General features: G+C 30.5%; 1 protein-coding gene across 1 annotated transcript; it reads right to left on the reverse strand.

Annotated features, from left to right (window-relative positions):
* Nucleotides 1-9,793: 9,793 nt before the first annotated feature.
* LOC131647126 (uncharacterized) lies at nucleotides 9,794-13,111 on the reverse strand. The gene is made up of 7 exons (XM_058917039.1): nucleotides 12,900-13,111; nucleotides 12,669-12,770; nucleotides 12,308-12,425; nucleotides 11,900-12,015; nucleotides 11,274-11,462; nucleotides 10,465-10,607; nucleotides 9,794-10,102 (listed from the first exon to the last, which is right to left on the reverse strand). The coding sequence occupies exons 1-7, from the start codon at nucleotides 13,019-13,021 to the stop codon at nucleotides 9,921-9,923; spliced, it is 972 nt and encodes a 323-aa protein (XP_058773022.1). The 5' UTR covers nucleotides 13,022-13,111; the 3' UTR covers nucleotides 9,794-9,920.

Raw genomic sequence — 13,111 nt, forward strand, 5'->3', positions numbered from 1 at the left:
GGTTGCAAGTGAGTGTACAAGAAAAATTCAGAAGTAACAGAAAAAGAAGGGGAAAAGTTCAAGGCTCGCCTAGTTGCAAAGGGGTATTCACAGCAGAAGGAGATTGATTATGATGATATTTTTCAGCCACTCGTTAGATAGACTTCTATCAGAGCAGTATTGACCTTAGAAGCTAGCAGGAATATGCATATAGAGCAGATGGATGTGAAAACAACTTTCCTCCATGGTAATCTAGAGGAGAAAATCTACATTCAATAGCCAGAGGGATTTAGTGATACTGGATAATGCAGAATTGTTTGCAATTTGAAGAAGTCTTTGTATGTCATGAAGAAATCTCCAAGGCAGTGGTACAAGCGCTTTGATTCATACATGCTCCGGATTGGCTATAGAAGAAGTGATTATGATTGTTGTGTTTATGTGAGGAGCTTTGATGATGGCTCTTTTATTTTTTTGTTACTTTATATTGACGATATGTTGATTGCTACCAACCATTTGCATGATGTAAATGAGTTAAAGACCAAATTGGGTAAGGAGTTTGATATGAATGATCTAGGTGTGCAAAGAAGATTCTTGGGATGGAAATTCACAAGGACAGAGGAGCTAATAAATCATGGGTGTCTCAGAAAAGCTATGTTGAAGGTGTTTTGAGCATATTTGACATGAGCAAAGCAAATCCTATGAGTACACCATTGGCGAATCATTTTAGGATTTCTTTTATTGAAGGTGTGTCTAAGATTCCTTATGCCAGTGCAATTGGTTGTTTGATGTATGCTATGATTTGCACTAGACTGGATTTGGCACAAGCAGTTAGTCAAGTATGCAAGTTAATGTCCAAGCCAGGAAAATAGCATTGGGAAGTATTCAAGGGGATCCTAAGGTATATGAAGGGTACAACAGTTGCATCCAATCATATGTCTCGTCTTCCATGTACTACATCAGCTAATTTGGAGTACAAATACACCAAACAGTCGGCCCCTCAATTGTACTTGTGAATCCTCTTTAAGTCCATGAAGTTTTTAAGTAAGACAACATAAACATCAGTCGCACTTTTTTCTACGAAAATGCCAGTGCCAACAAAAATCAAGAAGTTTGTCTTCAATGAAGATTGTCCATGATAGGAAACACGTGCATCATCATCTGCAACATTTACAATTGCATTCAAGTGGTCAATATATTTTTCTCTAAGGAATGAAAATCTGACATGATACCCTTTGGATCTTCTATCTCCTTTTGGGTCTCACCGACATCAACTCCTAATTATGTCACCATTAAGTTAAGTGTCTCACATCTATGAATTGTAAAGTGATCAAACAATCTTCATGTGATTGGAAGATGGAAGAGATACAATACATCATCAAGGGAGATACTCATATCACAAATGGGAAGATGAAATCCAAATTTTATCATCCATATTAGGGTTCAATTTTTTTTAATCCAGATTTTCAAACCAGTGAATACGGATTTTGAATTCTTGATTTTCTCATATCAGTAAGAAACCCCACCCTACAACTGAAATGCAAAATGATTCAAACAAAAATGTAACCTAATGTAGCTTAAGTAATTTTTATTAGATGTAATTTAATGGAGTTTAACTAGAATCATTGAAGGAATTGCATTGCATACATCAAAAGCAGAAAAAGCAAGAATGAAAAATTTACCATGTGTGAGAGATGAATTTGTGTGTCTTGAATAGAGAGGAGTAGAAGTTTATGAATGTGCTTAATTTGACATTTTTTTGTCTTTGATTTGAGATAAAAGACAAAAAAATGTTGGAATCAGATTTGTGAGAGCTTTGTTCGTGTTTTTGAAAGAAGTTGTTTTTTATTTCAAATGTAAAGGAATGGAGAGAGAAAGACTGTCTGCATCACTTAAATGGTAGCGTGTGAATTTAAATATCCATAAGGTGTATCCGAATTTCGTTATTCGGGCATGTTTTTTACTTTCACTAGGAGTGATTTTGATATTGGATTTATAGTGTTATGGTGCGTCCATATTTCATACTATGGACGATGCAAAAGGTGTATTTTTGAATTTTCACCCGGTGGGTGAATAATAGTAATGGTGCCATGAACTATTCCAAAAAAAACTATTCTTACAAAAATTTGCACAAAATACATACTCAACTTGGCCCGTTAGGCAAACCATGTCGAGTCAAGAGATTTTATTCTGCCACCCCCTAACTTAGACCTGGCACCCTCACATCTCCTATATTTTTACCATAATAACTCTTACAATATATCTAATTCATTTCACAAAAACTATTGGAACATTCGTGTTTTTGAAAAGCTCTGAAGATTTTTGAATTTTTTAAAGCTTCTACCAAATTTTTCGTAATTTATGACAAGTGGAAATTTTAATATGAAACCATGAATTTTTACCGCATTTTTAAAAAATCCAAAAAAAAAAAGGCATATTTGTCGGATTTTTCAAATCTCCGGTAAAAATGCATATATTTTCACAGTTTTTTTGAAAAATTCAGTAAAAATGCATCATTTTCTAAATTTTTGAAAAATCTAATAAGTTGTAAAAAAATATCGAATATTTAAAAAAATTCGGTATTATGTTATTTTTTTTCCGACTTTTTTTAAAAATAAAAATCCGGTAGCTTAACTATTTTTGAAATTTTTCAATAAGGACCAAAGGAATCGATGGTACAATTGCTTCTCGGTAGCGTGATAGAGGTGAAGATGTTGTAGCGACGGCACGAGCGAGGCGAGGTAAAGTAAAGGACTCCAAAATCCGTGCGGGAAGAGTAGCCCCAGTCTGTTCTTACAGGAAGCGATTGGTCGATAAATTTCTTGCACCTCGCACTACTCGGTATTGAGGATCTAGAACTCTTGCTGGATGGACCAAAGATGTTGATTATGTCCAAACAGAAGATGAGGATACCATGCAGATGGTGGCATAGTCAGATGAGCCACATCCTTCCGAGTCGATTGAGGTGTCCCTTCCTTTTGAGACAGAGGCTCCGACTACTATAGAGATCATGCAGTGGACGAGGCTTCTAAGACATTCTTTTGTAGGGGCGGGCATGCACTCCCGGGAGGTGTTGTGAAGTACAAAAGAAGGATTGATGCGCTTATAGTAGACAATTTCATCTGGACACTTTACGCAGATCATAAAGTTCATAATGAGTTCGATGACACTTCATTGTTTTTTGGTTATCTACTATGGAAAACCTTAGTGGCTAGACACTTACTTGAGAGGTGTCTGCGCCAGTTTAGATATATCCAAGACATCCTACATCCAATCCTTGTTATTCCATCTGAGGGCATTGATAGATGGTTTTTTGGTCACATGTTAGGGTTTTCCCATATCATTAGAGATCTTGCAGTGGAAGTTTAGTTCCCAGCTGAGTGTGTGGATGTGTACTTGGAGTGGTACCTTGTTGTATCACACCCTCGCATCATCCCACCTATGCAACATGAAGATGATATCGGATCTTCTCATGCTGGACCTTTTGATGCTCGGGTAACTTCAGATGACATGTCGCCCCCTCCACCTCCTCCACATGGTGCGGATGACGCTCAACGTCTACAGATGATAGCAGTCATCATGGACAACCTCATGGATTTGGTGAACCCATATGGTGAGGTTTATACTTAAGCATCGTAGGCAACACCATAGCTCGTGAGGGACCTATTTAGACGTTATTATCATTTTTGTATTATTTGTATATTATGTGTTGTATTACTCTAACATTTGTAGAACACTGTATATTAGATAACATTTTGGCACTTCCATTGATGCATGTTGAATATAACTTAACATTTGACAAACGGTTACATAACTTAGACAGATAATTACACAACTTAAGAAAACAATAATAAATTAGAAAACCAAAATACTACCAGATGATTCTGGATGTTTCAACATCTTAATTATGTGGTCGACATATCTAGAAATTGTCGCATCAAACTCATTTGGTCCCTTAGTTAGCCTATGGTGATATATTCTCCATATAACTTTCAAATCTTCATCATTCTTCAACTCAATAAGGTTGTATTTCACTTTTCCATCGGTATCAATCCAATGTTCACGAAACTCGATCTTACTAACCTTTCTGTTCTCAGTGTCAGGCAACATATCATTCAACTTGGATCTCAGAAGGGCGAGATATGCAGTGCACTCAAGAAGCTGAAACTCTACAGGCAGTTTCACCGAGTCATTGTAAGATGCTTTTCTTAATAACACGTGACCCCTATTTATACAATTTCGAATTCATTTTGGACCTCACAAAACTGTCGTCAAAATCTCAACCCTTCAACTAACACTCAATGAACACTACCAAATTTTTCACTGATCCAAAAAAAATATGATACGTTATGACTGTTTTAAAAAAGTTGATACTTGTACAACTACTAGATTTTTAGCCATTAAGCAAAAAAACAGGTAAAAATAGGTACTTTTATAAAAACCAGTATGAGCCATATGATATCATTCCGAATTTTTAAAATATCAACTATACCAGATTTTCATATACCCTTCCGATTTTTTGATTTGTACCGGATTTTTGTATTGTTCTATCTAATTTTTCGTTCGAATTTTTTGATAAAACTAGGAAAGGACCCGTGCGTTCGCACGGGTCATAATAATAAATAAATATATTACAATTGTTAATAAATATATATAAAAGATACGCAAATTAAAATGAAAAAACATTTGAAATTATAATTGTCATATAAATATTAATTTAAGCTACTTAGAGTTATATACTTTAGTAAAAAAATAAATAATAATTAAGTAGTCATTTATCTGTGCGTTCGCATGCATCATACAATATCGTTATAAATCTATCATAATTAGTCATCTACCCGTGCGTTCGCACGGATAGCACATTGTTATAAATAATAAACAAATATAAGAAATTATGTATTCATCAATCATAATTGTCTCATGTTAAATTTAATTTTATAAGAAGTTTCGGCCCGTCGAAAATGTATGTTTTTCATAAAAAAATTGATGTATTTACAATCATAATTTTATCATGTTTTTTTTATAAAATAAATAAATATTTGTAGCAATTTCTTTAGTATAAATGTTAACATTTTATCATAAAAAATTACTAACAATTTTTTATAATTGAAATTTTTAATATCCTTTATTATACTTTAATAGTATCTTTAATTATAATTAATATATAAAAAATTCATTATAAAAATGTTTAAATATTACATTACTGAATAAATTAATTTCTTATGTTTTTTAAATATTTCTTAATGATTTATTATTATTGTATTTTATTTTATATAGTTATTTGTTAATAAATTTTGATTTTAAATTATAAATAAATTAAAATAAACCTTTGAAAAAATCAAAACTTTAAATATATAGATTAAAAAATACATCAAATTTTCGAATGTAAATTTTAGAACACAAATATTGGAATGAAGTTTCATTCTCCTAATTTTTTTATAGATATAATGACAACATGAGTATAGAAATTTGATATATGGATTAAAAAATCTCAATGGTTTAAATGAACTTGAAAAAAAAATTCAGGAGTCAATTTAATTGTTATCGTATACATTTTATTCTCACCATCATATATAAAACTCATGAGCAAATAATTTCATAATAAAAAATATATAAAAGAAATCAATAATAATATTTAATCAATATCTCACACATTTATTTCAATTGTTAAAAAGACTATAAAACCTAGATAATTAAATACTTTATATTTCACACGTTCGCACGTCGCATAATGTGGTTTATTTTTTGTTTGAAATTATTAGCTTTTTGTTTTTGTATTTGAATGTGGAGTTTAGGAATAAAGAAACATACAATTCTATATTTAATTTATAATATTAATTATAACACGATTATTATAATTAGTATTTTTTTGTAATTAATCCATTATAGTTAAAGAATTTGAATAAATATTTTATGTTGAACATTTTATTCTATTTTTTTTGAAATGTTATCGCGTATCACAACTTGTTAATAATTATGAACATACTAATTTGTACCGTTTAATTTGCGGTTTATGCAGATCGAGTTAAACGGATGGGTCGGTTTGCATACTTAGCTCTAATTATTATTCAAGTTAAATTAAAATAATAAAATAATTTTTAAAATTAAATATTATTATTATAGTTAGCATTTATCATAATTAATCCATTATAATTAGAGAAGTAGAATAAATATTTTGTGTTGTGTTATAGGCAAATTTCTCCTATTTTTTTAATTGCTACTTAGAAAACGTTAATAATTGCAGATAAATAAAGCTAAATTCGGTTAATTTACGGATTTATGTGGATCGAGTTAAACAGGGCGGTTTAGCCCACATACTCAACTCAAATTATATTTAGAGAAGCTTTTTATATGAAATAAAATAAACAAAGAAATAGTTTTATTTAATGGGAAGCAAAACGAAGAGTTAAACATTGTATGAAGAGTTTATGACCACCCTAGTGACACATGCACGCTATAGGCCATCATTACTATGGTATGGATAGCCATAGTTACTATAAATAATGGCTGGGTGGAATAACTTGCAATGAAAAAGGAAGAATTTATTGCAACCTATTTTCTTATGCAATTTAATTTCATCATTATTACCCTGAGCATGATTAGACAATTAAAAAGCGAAAGATATTAACAAATTAGACTACAAAAAAGGTATTTTGACATAATAAATTGGGCAAAATATCATGACAGTAAATATGCAATAATTAATTCGTTATCTGATAAAAAATAATAATATTGTTAATAACAAATTAATGGATCAAATTATGAGATTATTTCAAATTATGTGAATAACAAAATATCTACCCTGACCTGTACTTTTATCCAATTTTAAATGGATTATTTTAAAATATAAATTATGGAATCAAATCATTTTGAGGGACCAATTCAAATGTGAAGAGGTACTTTTACAAATAAGACAATTATTTTAGAATTAAGACTACGGTTTTAAAATATGCAATATGCTCTCTTAATATACACAAACATAAACTTTTTTATATATTTATACATTGTCTTAAATCGATCTATGTTAAATGGTTTTAAACCGAAATACATACCAATATGAAGATTTATTATTGATCATTTGATTTTTTTCATTTTTAAAACTAAATTGTCACAAAAACATAGAACATTTATTATTATTTAATATGATTTTACACATTTTTAATGATTCAAATGATACGATTTTATAATCTTAAAAATGTTACCGTCAAAATAAATTATTTCCTTCCTTGGCGAATACTTTTGATTTTTTAATTCTTTAAAATCATGGTTCAAAAATGCTATAGCTTTGTAGCCAAGAAAAAAACTATAGCATTAATATTGTTTTAATACAATATATTATTATTAATTTAAAAATAAATACTATTTTAAATATTACACTTAATTTTAATTTGTGAAATTTCTTTAAAATTATTTTTTTTAAATTGAATCTCTTTAGTTTTAGAATTATATATGTATGTATAATTATAAAAAAGTAATTTATTTAAATTTTTTTTTTAAAATAAGATTAAAAAAATCATCTATCATATAAACACAATTCAGATGTCTGTATTATAATGTTTTTGAACAAACCATTAGATATCACATAATCTCTTGCATATTCTTCCATACCCATTTGATTTGTTTCATGGTTCAATTATGCATTTCCAATCTTCAAAAAAATATTCATTATGTCAAATTACAAAATACTGTTTTATAATTTTTTAGTTATTATTATTATTATTATTATTATTATTATTATTATTATTGATGATCCATTTGATTATACCATAATCTCAAAATGTTGTTGTTTTATAATTTAGAGAGTTGTGTTGAAACACGGCGGTTTAGCCCACATACTCAACTCAAATTATATTTAGAGAAGTTTTTTACATTAAATAAAAATAAAATAAAAACAAAGAAGTAACTTTATTTAATGGGTAGAAAAAGGAAGAGTTAACCATTATATGAAGAGTTTATTACCAACCTAGTGACATATGCACGCTATAGGCCATCATTACCGTGGATAATGGCTGGGTGGAATAACATGCAATGAAATGGAAAAATTTATTGCGAACCTATTTTCTTATGCAATTTAATTTCATCATTATTACCCTGAACATGAATGGACAGTTAAAAAGCGAAAATATTAACAAATGAAACTACAAAAGGGGATATTTTGAGATAATAAAGTGGGCAAAACATCATGACAGTAAATATGCAATAATTAATTCGTTATCTGATAAAAAAATAATAATATAGTTAATAACAAATTATGAGATTATTTCAAATTATGTGGACAATTATTTTATAATTAAAAATACGGTTTTAAAATAAATAATAATAATAATAATAATAATAATAAATAAAATGGAAAAAAACTAAGAAACAGTAAAAGTTGAGGATGGTAACTGCCCCACTCCCTTAACCTATTTTTTAGAAGAAAAAAAAAGTAATTTGAAAGAATCAAAATTAAATAAAATACAAAAGAAAAAAATATATTTTCATTTCTTCATTTCAAATGTCATTATTTCTTTTGCTCATAATAAACCAAAGTTCAAGAAGAAATCTAAAAACAGTCTGCATCTAACTAATTTAAAAACATATGACTAATCTAAAACAGCCTACATCTAAAATGAAAAACTCTGTTATGCATGGGGCGGAAAAAATCGATTTGTATTTTATGTCGGTTAGTTTTCTGGATGGGTATGGAACATATTGAAGATGCAGAACAAAATTACCGTAATGCTTTTTTGGTTGAGTAGGAAGTGTGAATCGGTGGACATAAAATGTCATAATATATAGGTTATGAGAGGAGTAAAGAACAATAATGGGGGCAATTGAAGGGTTTTGCAGCATTGAAAGAGGAGTAATAGTGAGTGAAAAACAACCTTACTTTATAATTGGTGAGAAAGAATTGGAATGGACTAAAAATTAAAATTGGTGTATTTTTCAATGCATGGAAAAACAAAACCGTGTGAATTTGGTTACAAAGCGTGTTCCAATGTAACAATCAGTAATAATTAGGGTTTGTGTAATTTAATTGGTTAAGGGGGTGTAATTATTGTTACTAAATAATTATAATATTTATTTATTAATTAAAATAATAAAGGAGATGCAATTACTGTTATGTCCCCAATTATCACCCTCAAATTGGTGATTATAAGGATAATTATAGGATTTCATATGTATTGTACTTTATTATATTAAAAGTAGATTTTGTCAAAGATAGCATAGGCATCAAGGAAATGTGTTGGGTGCCAAATTAAGGTAGGGTGGCAGGATAAAATCTCCCAAGTCAATTGCATATCAAGTATTTTTTTTTGGTTGCGAATTTCCCATTATGAAATTATAATCAGAAGAATCTCAACCCACAAATCTTGAATAGAAATAATTAAAAAATACAAGTTGTCATGAAAACCAATCAACGGTGGATATCACCGTAGGACCAACTGCATGAGAGACATGGCAGGAGACGATCATGATCCTATTTTAACAGATTAAAGCATATCATATGCGTGGATTGAGAAACTCTTATTTTATTATTGAAATTTATTATCGGGTGGATATGCTTTTGGCAATCCTAAGCATTGAAAGAAGGTAGCACTTTCCAATTTTCATGTCGGAAGTGAGAATGTTACAATCCTCGAAAATAAACTACTAATAGTAAGTACCCTCAAATCAGAGACGAAGTGAGAGTTGTAATGTAGCCACCACAAGAGTTATTGTCAGTCATGAGTATAGTTTGAGGTAGCAGGGTTAATTCACTCTTCCAGCAAGACTTATTTCAGTTTTCTTGACAAGCTAAATTTTCATTGTTATTATAGTATGATCATGTGAATAAAATAAAACAGTCAACTATATCGATATCTATGTCTATATATAATGCAAGCATGAAATAGTATTGTATGTCAAAAAAACAGACAAACTACTGTTATTGACATTTCCAACATTTCAGTCAAGTAACTTTATGCGCTAAGATGCATAGAGCAGACTGAAGAGAGCTTAAACTTTTTGATCTTGGTACCATTTTCGGCCTGAAAGATGATCTCAGTATTTGATCTTACAGTCACTTCATTCAACTCTGGTGCTGATGCTCCCTCAGTTCTATAGTCGCGCAAAGTGTATAAAACTTGAAGCGTAGAAGGAGCTGCAAACCATCTCATGTTAGTTTAAGAAACAACATACTATAAGACAATAATAACAAAGCAAATATAAAATTAGAAAGCTTTCCATCTTTGAATGTTTTATCCTCCACCAGAAACAGGTAATTATCAGTTGAAACTAAAATTTTATAGAAGAGTCACATGAAACTAGTTTATTGAATAACAACTTGTTCATAGAGCAAATATGGAATGTTCATAATCTTTATCTTGGCTTGTCAGTTATATAACTTAAAGAAGGATATTACTATTTACTATTAGCAGTTTTTGGGATAGAGGACACTATGATTATTGTTATTACAGCTAAATACAATTGGAAAACAAAGCATAATTATTCTGAGAAGATTACCTAGTCCAAACATACTTGTCTTTTGGATTATCATGCTACCAACTTTTGATCTTCTGATATGTCTTAGTGCCTCGACATCTTCTGATTTGCCCTTAAATTCAAGGAACTCTCCCAATGCATACTTGTTGCCTTTCAGTTCCAACCTGCAACCCAAATAATCTGTTTTGTGAGTAAAAAACTAAGATTTGGTTGTCTTAAATAATGCCAACAAAGCTCTGAGAGTATACTGATTCAAAGGCAACCACATTTAATTTGTAAGTCCCACTAAACAACAATTTGAAGAAAAAAAATATCTCTGATTCGATTCAGAAGAACTTCCTCATGGTCTATAATAGATAACCTCAAAATTGCTCCTTCTGTCAAGGTATTTCCCCCAATAAACCTAATATATGTTTGATATTTTTTAAAAGTTTAAAAAACAATATGACTTTATATGCTAACGTAGTATATTGTTTTTATACATTTTAAAAATATCAAACACATTTTAAGATATAGACACAACCCTCCAAAACCTTTCCCCCCAAAAACTAACTCGCAGATGGACCCTAAAAGAACTTGATGGCTTGTCTGGTTTTATAATTCATCAAGCCTCCTCCTAATAGATCTCTGGAAATGAATAGGTTTTCAATACAAATCCAGCAAAGCCATACCAAACAATAAGCCAACATCAAATAGTTCAAAAATGGATTGATATATTTTCTACCCAAGGCACCATTAACAGCATCCAAATTAAATTGCAGGGAATTTAATACAAGAACAGAACATTAGAAACATAACAAGTGAATAACTGAGTACAAGTGGTAGCTAACCTGTCCCATATTGGAGCTGTGCTAAGAACAAATTCAAGATTCTTATTACCAGATTCTTGCATATCGCTCTTCCCGCTAAGAAAGGCACTCTTTACCCAACTAGAGATCACAGTCTTTGTCCCTGGCTTCTGTAGCTTCCATTGTTCATGGGTAATAACTTCAGGTGGAAAATCACTTGTAGGAATGGTACTGCAAATACAAAAGAACTTTAACAGATAATATATTACAAACCAAATGGAAACAAGAAAATAACTACTTGGCTTGCTGTTGACTGAGTAGACTGGATAGGCTGTATATTTTTTCTGTCATAAATAACTAAACAAGGGATTAAACTGGTGCTTACAATTTCTTCAACACATTTCCAACGTTTTCACAACGATATTCCATCTAGATAGAAATTACACAACAATAACTTGTTTGTTTCTTGCGAAGAACTATTTAAAATAGAATGCAAGAAACATATGAATATGAAGAATGACTATTAGAAGTGAATATAAAAACCCAAATTTGGCAAATTTAGAAGTCTTTAACAAAAAAACAAATTGTGTATTGACAAATCATGAATTAAAAGAGAGTATCTTCTTCTGCAGAAAGTACTAATATTTAGAGGAGATTCAAAAACATACCATAATTTAGGATTTGGAAGTATAACTTTACAAGTTAGAAATCCTTTAGGTAGAACAACCCCTCTTTGTTCAAGATAGGATTCAAGAATAGAAGCTTGCTTTCTTACTTCTTCCACCTGTATACAAATTGAAAAGAAAAAAAAAAACAAATAATGAAAGAAGTTACTAATTTCGAAATCTTTCCACGTCCTCTCCCACACCTCTTACAGTCTCCATAACAGAATATGAACAAATCAAAATCCAAATCACCATTCATATTATTTACTAAACATCTTAAATTAGTCTCTACTTTCTAAAACACAATTCATGCTTCTCATGAAACAACATAGCGGAAATAAAGCTACCAATGTTCAACATTTATATGAACAAAGACAGTCATAATCATAATTGAATCAAGTTGGTTCTTACCGGATCAGGGTGACGCTCAACTTTATTATGTTTGCCTGGCTTTTCAGAGTGCCATGTACCATCGCCTTGAACTGTCAAAATTCCTGAGAAATTCTTCACGGCTACCACTAGTAGCTCTCTGCAATATTAAAATGAAATTCAAAAATATAAAAATTAAAACACACTGACACCTCTGAAAAAATGTGTGTCAGTGTAACTGACGCATCTGAAACCGATACCGACACTTGATTACATTTAATTTATCGAGCTTCATAGAAAATTTATCATTCATTAACCAGCAATCAGCTAGTAACTCTTGAATCTCAACCACATTAACAGAGAATCATTGCAACAAAAAAAAACAAGAATGAAAGAAAAATACCGTTTAGTAACAAGAACGAGATCAATGGATTGTGGTGAAGCAGAATCGGCATCGGGAATTCTCAGACCAACAAAAACCTTACCTCCAAAAAGCTTTTGAAGCCTGCAAAAAATTAAAAACGAAACTCGATTCATGAATTCAACAACAGTGAAATTGAATCTTGAAACTGAAATTGAAGGAATGAATTCAAAATTGATGTAAAAAATGATTAGGTTAAGAGGAAAACGAAACCTATCAGCGACGGTGAAGAGAACAGTGGAATCAGAAGCTTCAATGTCTGAAACGTCGTCGTCGTAAAAGAAGCATTTGAATAATTTGTAAATAATCAAACCACAGATAATCGCAGGCCACATCTCTCTCTGAAATGAAATGAAATTGAAATGGAAATGAAATGAAAAAAAGGTTCTACTAACCAAAATCAGAGTGAAGAACCAAATTCTTGA

The sequence above is a fragment of the Vicia villosa genome, linkage group LG2, assembly GCF_029867415.1.
Source record: "Vicia villosa cultivar HV-30 ecotype Madison, WI linkage group LG2, Vvil1.0, whole genome shotgun sequence".
NCBI lineage: Eukaryota > Viridiplantae > Streptophyta > Magnoliopsida > Fabales > Fabaceae > Vicia > Vicia villosa.

Bases quoted from the DNA above. Each gene is read 5' to 3' on its own strand.
- LOC131647126 (XM_058917039.1), bottom strand. From the start codon at position 13,021: ATGTGGCCTGCGATTATCTGTGGTTTGATTATTTACAAATTATTCAAA. The intron at 12,771-12,899 runs GTTTCGTTTTCC...AATTTTTTGCAG, and splicing joins CTCTTCACCGTCGCTGATAG to GCTTCAAAAGCTTTTTGGAG. The intron at 10,608-11,273 runs GTTAGCTACCAC...TTTGGGTTGCAG, and splicing joins ACAGCTCCAATATGGGACAG to GTTGGAACTGAAAGGCAACA.